This window comes from Idiotropiscis lumnitzeri, chromosome 8, assembly GCF_059441095.1.
Source record: "Idiotropiscis lumnitzeri isolate Australia: NSW breed Sydney's pygmy pipehorse chromosome 8, RoL_Ilum_1.0, whole genome shotgun sequence".
Taxonomy (NCBI): Eukaryota; Metazoa; Chordata; class Actinopteri; order Syngnathiformes; family Syngnathidae; genus Idiotropiscis; species Idiotropiscis lumnitzeri.
Genome location: NC_142398.1, coordinates 7,080,653 through 7,098,331, shown reverse-complemented (window position 1 = coordinate 7,098,331; position 17,679 = coordinate 7,080,653). Strand labels below are relative to the sequence as shown.

General features: G+C 36.3%; 1 protein-coding gene across 4 annotated transcripts; it reads left to right on the top strand.

The window, feature by feature from the left end:
* Nucleotides 1-934: 934 nt before the first annotated feature.
* On the top strand, nucleotides 935-15,696 carry LOC148331902 (uncharacterized). Of its 4 annotated transcripts, none has more exons than XM_088303305.1 (10): nucleotides 935-1,066; nucleotides 1,663-1,860; nucleotides 2,946-3,044; nucleotides 3,216-3,284; nucleotides 3,382-3,461; nucleotides 4,427-4,520; nucleotides 4,727-4,810; nucleotides 8,280-8,453; nucleotides 9,879-9,973; nucleotides 14,789-15,696. In XM_088303305.1, exons 1-9 carry the CDS (start codon nucleotides 1,033-1,035, stop codon nucleotides 9,929-9,931), a joined length of 885 nt encoding a protein of 294 aa, XP_088159431.1. In that variant the 5' UTR covers nucleotides 935-1,032; the 3' UTR covers nucleotides 9,932-9,973; nucleotides 14,789-15,696. The 4 variants fall into 4 exon arrangements, with proteins under 4 accessions (XP_088159431.1, XP_088159430.1, XP_088159429.1 ...); XM_088303304.1 differs by having other exon boundaries at nucleotides 14,760-15,696; XM_088303303.1 differs by lacking the exon at nucleotides 14,789-15,696 and adding an exon at nucleotides 13,263-13,477.
* The last annotated feature ends 1,983 nt before the right edge of the window (nucleotides 15,697-17,679 follow it).

Sequence of the window (17,679 nt, the reverse complement as noted above, 5' to 3'; positions counted from 1 at the left end):
TGAGGAAACCGTTTTAATGATTTTTAAACGCTACAGGATTCTTTAATGGTAACTGTGTATATAAAGTTATTGTTAAAAAACAAATATATAGATTAGAACTAAATGAAAATGAGTACAAATGTGTTTTTCTTTTATAATATCTGCCCAAAAAAAATCGACGAACATTTGTTGTAGCATGAACATATAATAAATATAATAATTTGAGAATTTTTAAAGTGTATTTGTGTAAAAAATAACTTTATCTGAATAAATAATTAAGAATAAATAAAGTGTTTATTTCATGTAATCAAATCTTTGTATAGAATTTATTATAGTTTATATTGTGAAATATCTTTTGAGATGTCAAAAATAGCTTCAAAATTTACTTCAATAAATAAAATTAATTCAACAATCAAATTAACGAAAAGTCAACTGTGTATTATGATTTTAAATATATTTCTGAATTGATTTTTTTAAGTATGATTTTTCGGGGATTTTTAGTTTTTTTTACAAAAGACCTGGTAATAATATATAATAATAAATGAAATATACAATATAGAATAACAATCAAAACTTGCTAATTAAAGATAAGCACACTTTTTCTAGCCCTCTTGGTCAAACTTGAGTGTTGTCCTTCCCCTAAACTGCAGTGCCATCTGGTGGGTAAAAATCAGTACAACAGATGGAAAAGTACAACTTCGCAAAAAGATGTCTTTGAATGGAATCAAAAGGAAAACACGCAACTTAAGTCCTGCAATGACACTTCACAAATGAATTAAGTCTGACAAGTATAGAATGTACGAGTCTCGCTGAAAGGAAAAAGTTCCTTAGAAAGTGAGGTCATAAATGTGGAGGCGTGAAATAGCAGAAGGCTTCCTGACTGTGGCTTGCAGCATTTTTAGCAAGACGTGGTGCATCTTGCATTTTGCATCTTTGCTGCGGTCTGCGGCCTTCATCCTCTTTTTGACTTCCGGCTTCTCCGCACTTGCAGCTCGAGGAGTGACGAGACACTTGGTCCATAGTTTCAATTCTTCCGTTGTGTTGACGCACATCATGCAAACGTTTGCACCGTCCTTGGTTACGCTCGGTAAGTTGATGTTTTCTTCATCAAGCTTGGTCAGGAGTTTTCCACGGGAATTAATGAATAATAATGATGGAAATACTTGTACTTGTTTTCTCATATTGCCCATTTTCATTTATTCCATTGGGTTGAAAAGAACACTGCAATCTTGATACCAGTCAATTAGACTGTTAAGTGATTGACATTTATTGCTGTAATGCAATTTTTGTTAATTATTTATTAGGATCTCCATTTATTTTTAGGTGCTCAGTACATTAAACTAGAAAGACCACACCGCTATCTATTGATCAAAATGCACATTTAACATTACAACACATTTAATTTATGTAAATGTTTTATTCTAAAATTGTTTCATTGATTTAGTTCATTTATTATTATGGTTATTATTATTATTATTACTATTATTATTATTATTATTATTATTATTTTTTTTATCATTATTATTTTTATTATTATTATTATTATTGTTGTTGTTGTTGTTGTTGCTGTTGGTAATAATAGTAGTTGTGGTATTTATTTATATATTAATTTACTCTAACCCCCACCAACTCCAAACACATATTAACCAGAATTTTTAATGTCGATGGTTTGCCGTCTCGCAGGCGTGGCTTTGGTCTCACTCACAGCATCGCAAACGACTCCTGCCTCGCTGACGGAATCGGAATGGCTAAATGCCACATTGGCTGGCACAATGGCAGAAAATGGTATTAGCTCTGAAAACAGCGACAACACCATCATGAGTAGCACCATGGGCTACACCAGCGCCAGTGTTGCCTCCACACCTCGGACGTATCAGAGAGGTATGCTACTTCAAAAGTAACCGCTGTGCCTTCCAGATGGGCCAGCCATCACTCTGTTAATGTATAAACACAGTGGTGTGCAAAGCCGGGGGAACTAGAATGTTGCCACCCCTTTGCAACCACACACAAAATCGACTGTGATGCCCTCGCATGTGGGTAAGGCAAGCCACAGATGCCAATATCCATTCATCCCTGCAGCCGCTTCTCCACACAAGGGCCACAGGCATGCTGGAGCCTATCCCAGCTGGTACACCCTGAACTGGTTGCCAGCCAATCGCAGGGCACACAAATACGAACAACCAGCCGCGCTCATATTGTATTGTTAGGGGGATGTGCTGAATATATATATATATATATATTTATTTATATATTTCTTGTCATAAAATTCAGTAATATACTTTCAAAGCAAAAATTAATTTTGATATTTGATGTTATTGGGGATCAAGGCTGTATAGAAACCGCTAATTGCAAAATCGATAATTTTTTTTATATATCACATGAGCGCTTTATTTTTACTGGAAATTTGCATCAAACTGTAATCATGGAATAAAATATGTTTTGTTGGTTGTTTGGCAACAGTCTATTTGATGATCGTGTATCGATATATTGTAAGAATTAACACAATAAAAAATCAATATCGATATTGAGCATCACGTTTGTTTTCGTGCAACATTTGAACTTTTCAAAAAAATTTGCATGGAACTCCCATTTTGAGAATATTACCATAAAATTGACAATATTGATGTTTAATACCAGCGTACTGATACTGTATTGTAACAACATACAACATTCACAACAATCAATAACATTGAATTATGATAGCCTTATTTTTAAAAATGTCCGGCAGATAAAGCAAACAAAAAAAAAAACAACCTGAGAAAAACTTTTTTTGCTGTTTTTTTGGCCACAGTAACGACAGTTGATGCTAGTTTGTTAAAACTGGATCAGAAGCGATACTTGTGATTGTAATATCAAGTATGAGGTTTTGTTGGACTTGAGGGTCTTATTTATGTTCCAAAAATATCTCTTACCCTCCACACAAACTTTCTACTTTAGATGCAGCTAATGAGATTTTCTTGACACAGGAAACAGAACCGAAGGCACACCCACTGAGACCACACCTGCACCCATGTCCATTTCTTCCATCTCTTCCACTAACATGACGGAAAAGCACAGGAACGAAAGTAAGTCACTTTCCTTCTGGATGAGCGGGAAAGTGATGCAAAATGTGATGGCTGGAACTAAAGGTTTTGTGTGTAATAGTGGTCTAAGTTGAAACACTAATTCTAATTCTGACCGTCAACCTAACCGGCCCACAAATACTTTATTTATTTATTTATTTTTTTTTACTTCAGCCACTTATGTTTTTCAAACAAGTCCCACCACAACAACGCCTTTCATTACCAAAGGTTACGACACCACTGGTGAGTGGCCGTTAGTTTACCTTTCAATGAAATATGATGACAATTCTGCGTGTTGTCATAAATGTTAATATTTCAAAACCATATTTGTCCCTCCAAGGCATCCTCATCCTCATTTTGATCATCGTGGTCGCCATTGGATTTGGAATCGCTTGCTACATCTCCAAGAAACGAGGAAGGGTTAGTGCAACAGGTTATTAAAAGTTGACACACCCGTGATTTAAATGCCAGGTTTTTGTGATATCAAAAAATGGGATATAGATAAATCATAACAAAAATGCAAGTGTTGATGTGAGTACAAGACAACAAAACGAAAGCATTAGTTACGTAGATATGGAAAAAAGTACAACTAATGAGAGTTAAGTTGTTTTGTTTTGGGTTTTTTTTAAGAAAAATAATATAATATTCAGAGAACTAAATCATATATTTGGAGAAAGAAACATCTTCAGTTTTACATTTGTATGAGATTTGTTTTTAGGAAGCAATGTCCTGATATAAGCCGTGTGAGTTACCCCACGTAACTTCTCAAAAAAATGTGAAAAAAAAAATCCCAATTCAACAAAATAATCCAATAATATTTGAGGGGAGGAGCTCTTATATCATAGTCAAAACAGCTTTGTTTAAAAAAAAATCGGAACTATATCACAATAAAGTAAAGTTTTTGTAACCTTCTGCAAGTTTTACTCCGAAGTTGTATTTTTTTTTATTCATTTATTTTTGGGGTATTTTTTTAAGCTGTAATGGTACAAGAAAAATGCCAAATTCTCCTTAGGAAAGTCAATTATAATCTTACAGGAATAAAGTTGTATATGATATATTCTAACAATAAAATTGTTTCTTTGTATGCTTCTGAGAATAAAGTAAAAAGTTACAATATTTTCTTGAAAAAAGTTCCTTTAAAACATAAAAAGTAGTTTAAAAAAAAACAACAAAACATGTAATAGTTCACCCATCCCTTATATTAGCCACTTCTCCTCACCTATCCTAGCTATCTTTGGGTAGTTGGCAGGGCACACCCTGAACATGTTGCCAGACAGTTTTTGGAATCGTAAGAGAATAAAGTCTTTTTTTTTTTTTTAAAGAAAACAATTCTCATCTCTAATCAAATTTTACATTCCGTGACAAAGACTCTTGTTGTCTTTCAGCGCTACACTGTCGACCTGTCGGGAGCCGAAGAAGCCAGCGTCCCTTTGCGCCCCGTGGAGCCCACGTTAGCCAATGACAGCGCGCCACACAATGGTGGGTCGACACACTGACGACATTCTGTGGATAGAAAGTCTTCACATCCTTCCCTTATGGAATGTGCTTTCATTAAATCTTTCTGTCCACTTTTAAAACTTCTTTGAAGACACATTTTTATTTTAGCTTTCAACTATATATATATATATATATATATATATATGGATATATTTGTATCCATTCTTATTTGTACATTAATGTTCTAGGTTTGCAGACATTTGAAAGTGGAGAAAGGAGGTCAAAAGAAGAGAAAGAAGAAGCACCAAAACACGAGGAAAACGAGTCAAAAGGTGAGAGAGTGACTTTTGTGATGAATAAACTTCCTCTTACTTAAGATTAACACCCAACAAAAAAGGGAAGTGCACGTATAACAGTTTACTCAACCTGAAAGTTCGGTTCACGGATTTATTATTTCTTAATCACGGGGGAACATTCAATAGACGCTGAAAAGATCATGATTCTGACATTTTATGACTGACAATGTTTTTTTTTTAAGTTAGTGCAAAAAAAATACAAAATAAATAAAAACAACAACAGTTAACTATTACAGATTTTGAGGTTTCCCTCTCCTGATATTTCAAGGTTATTCGACTAAATAAAACTACTTCGATAACCACGACAATAAAGTCAAAAGCTGTTTTCTACATGCATTCATAAACTTTTTTATATATTTTACGTAATCTCGCTACTTTATTGTCCTCATTATTTCTGCTACAATAATTATTATAGAAATTCAGATGGACTTTATTTATTCTAAAATATTCATAAAATTCTGTAGTTTTTTTTCTTAACTCCTTCTCATAAATATGGCTTTGATATTTATTACAAGAATGTCCAAATACTTTTTGACAATTCTGACTTTATTTTTATAATATTCATATTTTATTCTTTTAATGTTGTAACTTTATTCTCCGAATATTTCTATTTTTTTTCCCATAAACACAACTTCAATTACAATAATAAGACTACCCCCGATTTTCCACACCTTATTTTAATGTAATCCCATTTTTTCTTCACATAAATAAATAACTTTCTTCTCATCATAGTTCTACTTTATTCTCTCTGCTGTAGTAGTTTCACTTTTTTCCAAACAGAACTTTATTACAATTACTACGAGACTGAAGTGGATTCGTTTCTTTTTTTTGTTTGTTATTTCACTTGATTGCACGAACATTTTTCGCACCTAAAAATGTGACTTGATTCTCGTATTATTCCGGCTGTTTTGGTTGTTCTCGACTTGAGGGCTGACTGTCGCCGTGGCTTCGCTATGCAGTAATGTCGTTCACCACAAGGGGGCCCCTTTTGACAAAAGGTGCAACTGTGTGAACTACTGTGGCCGCTTCCTTCTTCATCTTGCAATGACCACGTGCCACGAGGTCTTAATATGCTAAGTTACACACTATATTCTATATTTCCAAAAACTCTTATATCAATATAAATATTATGTATTCCATATATATTTGGAATTTGGGGAATTTGGCTTCTCCATCTGTCTGAGAGTGATTCAAGTGTTCCTTTTCGACCCCTGGCTTTCTTTCTTTCTACTTTCTTTCTTTCTTCCCAGGGTGAGTGAACATTCACCACCGTCATGTTTGAGCTTGCCTCCCGGCCTTAAGGCAACACTTTGTCTCAACGGACAGTGTTGATGGCCACTTTGGAACAGTCCTTCCTCTCACGGAAACCAGTAATCAAAGCGTGAACGAGAGCGAGGGAGCATTTTGAGTGGACTACGAAATTGATTGTTGTGCAGTAAAAATTGGCTTCAAGACATTAAGTGGGGTAACAGGACCTTGAATGATTCAATTCACAAAATAGACTGTCTCTCAAACCGTAATGCTTTACTGTAATTAATTTATTTGTCTCAGTGAAAGTGATTTTTTTTTAATGAAAGAACACTTTGATGAAACAAAGCTTAGACAAAATGAAACTGATGAAACTAAACAAGACTGACAATTTACAAATTCAAATGAAAAAAATGTCAAGGAAATTAAACTTTGGCAAAAGAAAACTGATGGAAAAAAAAAATCATTTGACAAATCTCTGACAAAATAAAACATTTACAAAAGTTTACTTTGATGAACAGGACATTCATAAGTTTGATGAAACTAGATTTGGATAAAGAAAATTAGACATGAAATGGAAAAAAATATAAACGAAACACAAAATCCAAAATTGAAGAGACTACACTCCTGCTATTATCCAGAATTCCCCAAAATTGAATCGAGATCAGTTTCTTCTGGTTATGACGCTGGCCCTAATCTCTTTTTTCCCCGCACCTAACGTCCCCCCAGAACCCCCTTCCACCCCGTTCTCATAACTATGTGTCCGCCTTACTTTCCCACAGCATCCAACAGCTGCAGCATGTCTAAGCTGTTCACTAATTAGACCTGTCGTTCAGGACTGCGCAATGTTGGAAAAACATGCGATATGCGATTAGGATGGTGACTGAAGCAATATCGGTATTATTGCGATATCTAACATATAGCTAAAGAAATTAGATTTTTATAATCTAAGAAAAGAAGGGCTTTTTTCATGGGGAAAATAAGAAAGCGCAATGCGTTCTTTGCAAATTAATTGCAATTCTGCAAATTCTAATGTATAAAATCCAATAAAACAATTATTGCATGTCTTTGCGATATTGCAAAGCCCAATATCACAGTATCGATATTTTTTTGTTTTACAGTGCACACCTAGTCTCGTTGACAGACTTGTAATATAACCAAATACCAATACTTTGTAATTGTAGTCATGTAGAGTTTTTGCCTATTATTTACGTTTCTGTCAACTTTTGCTTTTACTCTACTACATATAAAGTCAAAGAAGTAAAACACTTACTTACAAATGAAGAAACCCATGTGACAATCCCTGTTTTTGTGATTAAAATTTGAGCGCGATACATTATTTCAGAACTTTTTCAACCAGTAAAGTGAACTACAGGAGCAACAATTAATCGACAACTGATCGATTATCAAATTGATTGATCATTTTTGATCATTGATTAATTGTTCAATTTAAGATTGTTCAAATCTTTGGAATCTCAATCTCTCATCATGAACTATTCTCAAATTTCTGTCGTCCACCATGAAAGCAGACTTATTATATTTGTGCCTTTTCAAAATAGGACATTTCCAACATCTGCTTTGACTTTGGAAAACAATAATCAATGGAACAAACTCGTAACTGAATTATAAGGACTTCACATTACTGCATTTCCTGCACTGACAATTTGAACCAATGCCCTGTTTTTCAATAAATGGATGGAAATTAAAACTTCTTTTTAATCCTAGTCATCGGTTAATTGACAAATTAATTGCTGATTCAAATAATCATGAATTGGAGCCCTAATGTGAACTATATGCTTTACGACACCATTGGATTTTTTTTTCTGTGTGGGGAAGTGGGAAGTGTAAAAATTATGAAATGAAGTAATGTGATTGCACAAGTCTACACATCGTCTTAAACCTGAGCATGCGGCTGTTCTCAAAATTAACCAATCGCAATCGAACTTGATGTCAAATGGGAGTCGGCACAAACTTGCCACCATTGAGGCGCCTTAGATTAACCTCAGATAAAGTTGGGATGTTCTAGTAGGATTTTTCTGAACTTCTTCAGACTGAAACACATGTAACACTTTTACTTATTTTGTTACCCAAATATCGCTTTGAGATATTCGACACACGACTGGTTGATAGAAATCTTCTCAGTGTCAGTGCACAGAAAGCAATAGGACAGCATTTATTGTTTATTGTCCTTTTACAGTTGAAGATGAAGCTGAGTCTGCAGCTCCACCAGCAGACGACTCGCAGAACAAAGCCAAGGATGCCGAGCCCGCGAAACCAGACGAACCAGATCAACAAATCTCCACCAGTGCTGCGGAAGAGAGTCCGAAGAATGAAAACAACAGCAACAATTTTGATATGACGCCAAGAAAAGGTCGCATGTCTGACACAAACGCACCTGTCAAATCATTGGACCAGAGGTGGCAAAAGATCAGTGCAGCAATATGACGTTGTAATGCAGTATTTATTCACCTTGGTTCCTCTTAAGCAACGTATCATGTTTCGACACTCTTTTTAGAAAGAAAAAAAATGTTGCAATACTTTCCACATCAGACAATGTTGTTGAGTAAACTTGAAACAATCTTGATAGGGCTCATGAAATACAGGACAATAAATCAATGTTGAACAGCTTTATTTTAAAATTATGTACGCAGTTTCGTCACATAGTCATAGTTTGATTGAAACTAAATTATTGGCTGTTATCCCGTGCAAAAGTGTTGCTTTGCCGCAAAGGAACTCAGTCAACATCAGTTGAGGAGTTCATATAATGCTTTGTCATCATCTAGTGGCAACTAATGACAATTATAAGCTATGATGAGGCATCAATTACTTGCGGATATGCGACATACAGACGGAACACGCTATTATGTATTGTAAGATTATGTCATGTTACATCCTACATAATAGGGGAAGAATGTAAAAATATTGCAAAAATTAAGTCAGTTTACAAGAAATGAATGGAGGTAATTTTCAAAATCTGAATCAAATTTCTGAAGACGGCTGCACTTAAAAAAAAAAAAAAAAGCCCCAAGAAAAGAAATACAACAAGAAAAATAAATAAAATAACATGATTGAAGTTCTTTTGAGGTGTCTAAAATCCCAAACTTTCTTACTGCGGGTTACGAGTATGTGTTGGAATATCATACGAAATAGTTGCAATAAACCGAGAAATGTCAGAAAACATAATTCACAACAATTATGGTAAATTTCAGGGGGGTTTTTTGTTTGTTTTTTGGGAAGGTGGGGGACAAAAAAGTATATTTAATATTATTATTATTATTATTATTAATATCATTTAGCATATGAATTGTTTGAGAATCTTTATCATGCATACACATGAAATCCAGAGTGTAACAATTTTAAATAAATTACGAGAATAAAGGTATTCTTTAGTATTAAGTTGTTAAATTCCAATATTTGTATTGCGTTGTTCATTCTTAAACTGATTACTTTTTTGAATTCATTGTTTTAAAAATGTTTTTTTTTTTTAATATTAGTGATTTTAATCCTTTATTTTTCTGTATGTCTTTTATGACCTCGTCGATCATGGCCCAAACTTCGCAATAGTCCAGAAGAAAAAGCAGTACTAAAATGGCGTCCCGCGAACCGTACCAGTAGTGCGGCTGGCTGGCTTTAACTCACATTGTTTCAGAAATACATTGTACATTGTTAGACTTTCGACATAAGCCATGTTTTGCGAGTCAGTTGCTTAGTTAGCCACTTGAATTATTGTACGATGTACTCTAGGCATCCTAGTTGTTACAATGGTTAACCTCATATTTGTTTATCATTGAAGCAGATTTCAAATCGGCCACCAACTTTTGGGAGATTCCCCTCGACAGCCAGGTGTGAGAAATGACCGCCGCTTGGTCGTGCTGATCTTCGTAAAACACGGTAAGGCACACCATGGCTTACATACAGCTCAGCTAGTAGCAACTAGTGACGGGTCAGCAAAAATCCAGCGTCTTCTTAAAACTGAGTGTGTGCCCGTCGCAAAGCTATCAATCTTTCAGCAATACATTTATTTCAGTATTTGAGAGGCGACACTCAAAGTGAGGCTAGCTATCAAAATGCATTTACGGGCTGTCAAAGCAACAGGTGGTGCAATCAATTCTGACTGTGTACTCAGCTCAATTGGATTTCCACTACCTGAATTTTTCTTTAAAATCTTCACTCTAATTCTAATTTTACCCTACCCCATCATTTTGTGGATAGCTAATATGACAACTCACTTCCTGACAAACAGTAACTCTATCGATAATGCGAATGTAGCTAAACTCACTCGCACTGAGAAAACGTCATTGTTTGAACTTTAAGCACCGCTGTGTCTTGTTAACGCACTATTAGATTGAACCAGAGCTGGGCAGACAGGCCCGGGGACGAAACGGGGCGGCCCTCCGGCCCGGCTGGACGGCCATTTTTTTGGGGGGCTCAGGTGACGAATTTTAGAAAAGGGTTCGATTAACAAAGGTCGGAGGTTGATTTTAGTCCAGCCCACGAATCGGTCCTCGTGCGTGTGACGAACCTATAGTCGCGAAATGGGCAAACAACAAAAATAGCTTCCGAACGCGTCAAAAGCACCATGATCAACCGTTTGTGTATGAAGAGATAGCAGTGTAGGTTCAAGGCTGGGAGTCGGGGCCAAAACGGTACAGAGATGTTGTTTCATGTTTTTTTTCCTCCTACAATTTAAATGGTTTGTGGTCGGAAAGGGTAGACAATAAACAGCTGTTCCCTCGCAAGGGGAGGGCATTTCCCGACCTTCCTTCCCAGCTGTGCTGCGTTATTACCTTGCCCCAACCGAGTAACCTGCACTTGCGTCGCTAGTCTGTTACTCTTTTATACGCTACAATACCATTTCTTTGCCGTAAAGTCAGCAGGAGGACCTGTCTACGACCCAGCAATAAAAACCGTCCTCCATAAGTGAACTCCTATACAATTACGACACCATTTAGTCTGTGGATGTCCAGCAATAGTTTTCCCTCAACTTGTACGAGCTGTCACACATGAAAGCCCTGCAGCGCTGACAGGAAAATAACATGCTGCGCTTCCCTGCTTCCCTAATTATGCGGCTGTAGTTTATGACTTGTCAGCGAACAAGCGTTACTCGACAGCACACCAATGACAAATGGCCCTTCAACGTTGCTTCTTTTTTGTTTCCGGCTTCAAAAAACAGGTGGAAATATGTGAAGATGTAAATTTATTCCACGGATGATTCAACATGTTCTCTCACAGACTCATAATGATGACGTCAGTCGTATTTCGGGAATTATTTTATAATTTCTCCTTCGACAAATCCAGAGACTGTTATACTTTGCATTTGCTAAAATTCACATTTTGTGGGAAGAAACTCATTTTGTGTTGATCCATGGTGGTGGAAGTCTAACAGTGTGTTTGAAAGTCACTTTAGTAAAATTAATCAAATTTTAGTAAAATTAGCTATCTAATTCAGTTATGGTGGTACATTTGTGTAACTTTGATGCAGGAAGCATGGGTCCACTTGCCTAAGCTACGCTAGCTAGTTGCGTGATGTTAGCAAGCATTACCACGTTGCCTTACAGTTAGCAAGTCGCTTTAACAGCCAATAATTGTCACACAAACAACAAATGAGAGGCACATTTTTTTTGTCTGGTTGAAAGAATACACTTTACTCCGTTACACACGTTTGTAAAACATGTCTTATCTAACATCTGACTACTTTAGCCTCAAGACCAAACCCCTTAGCGTCCGTCACTTTATTAGAGGTATGCTAAACATAAAAGAGACTAATTGTTTGTTTTGAAGGCAGAAAACAAGGTCAGCAGGATCATATGACATACTGTTGTGTTTGACACTCTTGTTCTATAAGAAAAAAACAAAATCTAGTCCCACCAGTTCCCACCCGGTGGTGGTCAGGTTGAAGTGGGTGCAAAGATGGAGGGTTGCGACATGCTAATGAAAAGCTACACACAGAGTATATTTTTGGCCTCACTGATGGAGTCAATCATCTCACATTCCTTGTTGCCATTGAGAAAGTCTCTGCAGATATGAATGAGGTTGTCTTACCTGCATACATAAGCTACTGTACACAAGCTAGCAACATCCACTGCGCATCAATATGGAAATCAGAGATTTATCAAAGATTAGACAGGTATATTTTATAGTTGGACTACTCTAGTCGATTATTTTGGCATGACAACAAGAGGTGTGCATCTCTGTATGTATCTCGATAGGCTAATTCAATTTTGTTTCTGATTCAAATCGATTTTTGTTACAGCCCTAATAGCAACCTAACTGGATTGTATTAATTAATCATATATATACATAGGGAAAGAGAGAGAGAGAGAGGCAGAGATATATAGGTATAGATATGTACATATATATATGGCCGACTGGTTAGCACGATGGCCTCACAGTGAGAGACAGCATCGGTCGTGGGTTCGACCCCAGCCATCCTGTGTGCAGTTTGCATGTTCTCCCCGTGCCTGCGTGGGTTTCCTCCGGGTACTCCGGTTTCCTCCCACATTCCAAAAACATGCATGGCAGGCCGATTGAACACTCTAAATTGCCCCTAGGTATGAGTGTGAGCGCGGATGGTTGTTCGTCTCTGTGTGCCATGCGATTTGCTGGCAACCAGTTCAGGGTGTCCCCCGCCTACTGCCCGAAGATAGCTGGGATAAGCTCCAGCACACCCTGCGACCCTAGTGAGGAGAAGCGGTACAGAAGATGGATGGATGGATATATATATTTATAGATATAGATATTGTGCTGAAATAATAGTTACCTTCATCAAATTAAAAAAACATCAAATAAAAAAAACACTTATGTTTTAATTTAAATCCTAACTAAACACATTTTTTTCTAATATTTTATTAAAATAATTTTTTTTAATATAGGGCAAACGTTCATTTAATCAACTGAAATATTAAATGCAATTGACTGGCTTTTGTTTGAACTGACGCACTCAGGGGAATGCTCCAATTCGCAGGCTAAAACGCATAAATCACATCAATGGTGGCGTGGTAGGATTATGTCAGCAAGCCTCTTGCTCGAACAGCTGTTTCCACGTGGAGGTCAAAGTTCACAGCAGAGGCCACATAAACTTGGCCAAAGCAGAAGTTCAGAGCGGGCAAAAAGCAGGCGCATGGATGCATTGCTTTCATTATTCACTCACTCATGAGCTCATTCTTTCTTTTTTTCCCAGGTTAAGAGACTAACAACTGCAGAGCGAAGCAATTTATTTGTGGTAATAATTCATGTTAGGTAGCCCAAAGGGGAAATATTTGAAAATGTTTGATAAATGTCTCTCTTAACATCAATCGTGCTTGACGCTTTTCCATTCATGTATCATAAGTGAGAGAGTGGAATAATACTTTCATATGTGACATCCTAACTTATAAAGACTGTTTGGAAATCAGATTTACGGTGTGTTGTAATTTTTGTTTGGATACAATATTATCTTGGAGATGATTTTTGCCAAATATTGCAATGCAAAAGAGGCTATGTATAATTTATGTGCTCAAATAATTGTTGTTATAAGGCCAGAGTGCAAGTGGTGTCCAAACTTGGTCCTCAAGGCCCGCTGTCCTGCCTGTTTTCCAGTTTTTAGCTGCTGCAACACACCTGATTCAAATGATCAGGATTAGGGATATAACGATTCACTCAAGCCACGATTCAATTCAATTTTCAGTTCCAGATACATTCGATTTCATTTTTTTTTTTTTAAATCACTTCCATGCTTGTCTCAGTGCGCTCGTGTGGTGCTGCAGCCACCACAAAATCAATTTGCATAGTGTAAAAGTTTTGTGTACTTTAAATACAACCAACAACCGTCCCCTATGATGAGTTTCACTCACTCTATGAAACTACCTATATATACTAAAATAAATACTTACAAACATATTTCACCAATCACATTTTTTTTAATGTAGACGGGACTGAAATCATATGAATAAATGTAGAAAAATGTGCTGTGCTAAAGAAAACTAAAATAAATATTAGAATTGAATTGTTTTCTTTTATTTAACCTTAAATAAATGGTTTGTTTTGCTTCTCTCGTATGCATAATATTAAATATTTTAATATTATTGATTACATTTTTAATTTACTACAATATAACAACCTTTTGTTTTATTGCTAGGTGTTGCCATTAATGGCTTGTGGCAAATGGGTCGTCATGTTTTGTTCCGATGAGTTCTGAGATTTTCGTGTTTAAAACGCACCACGCGGTCCTTTGTCCCCATCGAGTGACCGTAATAGCATCAGAGCAAATATGCTATTGCTGTTCGACGAACACGGGTATACAAAAACTGTGTTTTGGTTTTAATAACCGTGAGTTTGCTGACTAATGCGGCCATAATCCACAATAGACACTACAATATGTTATCGTACCACAACAGAACATCGCGTGTAGCGTTCCATCAGACGCACACAGTAGCCTATGTGTGCTAATTACAGCTAGCTTCCAGGCACGACTTTCCCTGTGTCAGATATTAAATCGGGCATCAGCCACAATGTGCTTCCTTTTTAGGGTGCTTGTTTATCACCACCATGCTGCTACTAAAGGGAGATTTACATTAAAACAAGTTATTTGGTGAAATGCGCTCATTTACGGACTCTGTTGCTAACGTTAACATGGTTTAGCCATGAAACTATGAATCTTTACATCCTTAATCAAGATCATTATCATGCTTCTTCTCAGCTTGCTGATGCGCTGATGTGTTGCAACAGGGAGAGATGGAGAGCTGGCAGGTCAGCGGCGCTTGGAGTTAAACCTTGGCTGCCGAACGCAGTTCGAGGCGTGGCTCAACCGAAATGTGTGACGCCACCTACATGAATTTGCAACATTTAAATGCCTTCTTTTTTTATTTTGATTCAGTTATTTCCTTGGGGGCCATCTTATGACGTCACACTTTTTAAAACGTGTAATTTCACATTGAAAATGACCAACTATTAACTGACTCAAACCCAAATACTAATCTCAACCACACATGGAGTGCACCCTACTACTCTTATCACTCATTTCTAAGTGGAGAATGTCTTTTGAACACAACTTTTGAACGCAAAGTCCTCGACAGTCCGAACCAACATAAGTTCCCCCATTTTCAGGGCCCCTGAACACGCCTCACAAGTTTTTGTGGCTCAGCAACCTTCTGATGACCCAGACGTCAAATGGCCCTTTGGATCACTTCCGTTAAATAGTTCCTCACTCCGCCGCGCTGACTGAGACTGAGAGATTGTAATTTTCACTGTTCAGTAAAGTAAGCGCGACGTCATAAGATCATTAAAAACGCCAAGGGAATATTAGAACAAAAAAAAGAAAAAAGGTGCTTTTAGTCAGTGTGGGCGGGATCAAACATTTGTGTTGGCGCTCTGCTGCTAAAGCTACTCGGGCCATTGAAGACCAGAACATCCCTGCTGTAGTGTTTTCCTGCTGTCCAATAAAAAGCATTTAACTTTTTTTTTTGTTACGGTCCAAAAAATGTGTTAGGATGAAACATCTCATATTTTGGAGACATGCTTTTGGATTATTGCTGTCCAATGGAAAGCATGAACCTCAAGATTTTTTGTTAGTTTATCAAAAAAAAAAACACCCAGAAATGTATTTTCTTCATGTATCGAATGAAAATAAAAACTCAAAAAAATTGGAGCCATACTCTCTTTATTGGAGTTATTAAATGGGAATTTGCACACAGACAATGAAAAGTTTACTCTTTATTTCTTAAGATCTACTTTTAAGTGTTTTTTTTTGCTGGCTTTTTATTCTCATTTATTTATTTATTTTTATCATTTTTTTCTCTTTTTCTTTTCTTTTTTTTTGACAAAAACAGATTTTTTTAATACATTTTAGTTTTTGTTTTTACCTGAAAAAACACCACCAAAAACATTTGTTGTGTGTATGTTTCTCCAAATATTTTTTTTGTTGAGATTTTGGTACCCCAAAAAGATTTGTCAATATTTTGTGGATTTTTGTCATTTTTTTTCATTATTGGGTCCAGGCTCAGTCCCCCGCGAATAGCGAGAGTCCACTCTCTATTAAATCAAATTTTTACATTTAAAAAAAAATATTCTTAAGTAAAGATGCACTAAAAAGCCCAATAAAATTGTGGGATAAAATAATAAAATAAAATTGTAGTTTATATAACGCCTTTTAATCTTTTGGTTTTTTTCTATTATTGAGGATTAAATTAAAAATTATGGTATTAGCGTGTGAGCTACATTGTTGACAATGTAATCTAGCTCAACTGAATGTACTAGTTGAGCTATTAATAGATAGCAGTTGTTTTAATTGTGATGAAGTCCAAATTTCAATTTGAATGTTGCGTCATAAGTGTGCTGTAATGTGTTTCCCAGTGGGAAACAATGTTAACTGTTTTGCTAGCATTTGTTCACCCAATGCGAAAGCTACCCTCATTTGTAGCTAGCGGTTTTTTCTCTCTTTGTAACAGGCCAGCATTTCAATTTGATGAAATTACATTTGATTTGATTTGGTGTTGTACCATAACATTCGCTTGAAGGCGTTTAAAAGTTTGTTGCTAACCTTTATTCAGCCAATGTACTTGATAAAGTAGGTAAGTGCGTTTTTTATTTGTTTTACTGGTAAAAAGGTCACAAATTAATATTTGAACGTGTTATTGTACAGTAGAACTTGTTGTAAGGTGTTTCCAAGTTTGCTAGCATGTTAGCTGTATTGCTAACGTTTGTTTAACCCTATACAATGTACTAAGATATGAGTAGCTAGGGTGGTTGTTATTAGTTAAGTAAAAAGTCAACATACCAATGTGTTTCATCGTAACATTATGGTGCTTTACCTGTGGGTTAGCATGTAAGCTATATGGCTAACATTTGTTTAGCCAATATTTAAGTTCCGCTTTTAATAGCAAGCAGTTTTTTTGTTATTGCTGGTAAAAGGTCAACAATTCCGTTTGAATGTGTTGTTGTGTCATTAATTTAATCCGATAGCGAAAAATCCCCGAGGGTGCTCAGCGCACCATCCTGGAGGATTAGGTATCATCTTTCACGTTCACAGCGTTACATTTCTTTGCGTTTGGTTGCCATCCAATGGTTAAAAACAGCCTGTTTCCATGGCCAAGTTCTATATCAATCTGCCCGCGGGATGCTTGAATGAGCAGGTGAAAATTTGGAGGTGTGCTTGTGACGGAAGCAGCAGACCGCAGTCATGGTCGGCCCGCATCGAAGCGGAACCCAAACCTCTTCCTCCTCCCCATTCAATCGTCTCCGGTCTCAGTAGCATTGCTATTTATATGCCATGTATATTTACAGGACAGATGTTTAGCATGCAACTGCTCACAGTCGAAGCTATCGTTTCAGCCGTTCATCAAGGGAGTTCTTTTTAAATTACAAACAAAAGCGCTTTACACCATTTTTTTTTTTTGTTTAGCCCTCTAAAATAATGATTGAATTGTCAAAGAGGAATATGTGCACAGATACCAATCAATTTTAGATGGGACTGAAATCATATGAATGCCTTTAGAGTAATGTACTGTGCTAAAGAAAGAAATAAACCTGAATTTATTTTTAATTTTGTTTTTATTTAACCTTAATCCAAAATGTTTTGCTTTGCTTCAATAGTATGCACTCACCGAATCGTTCGTGGATGG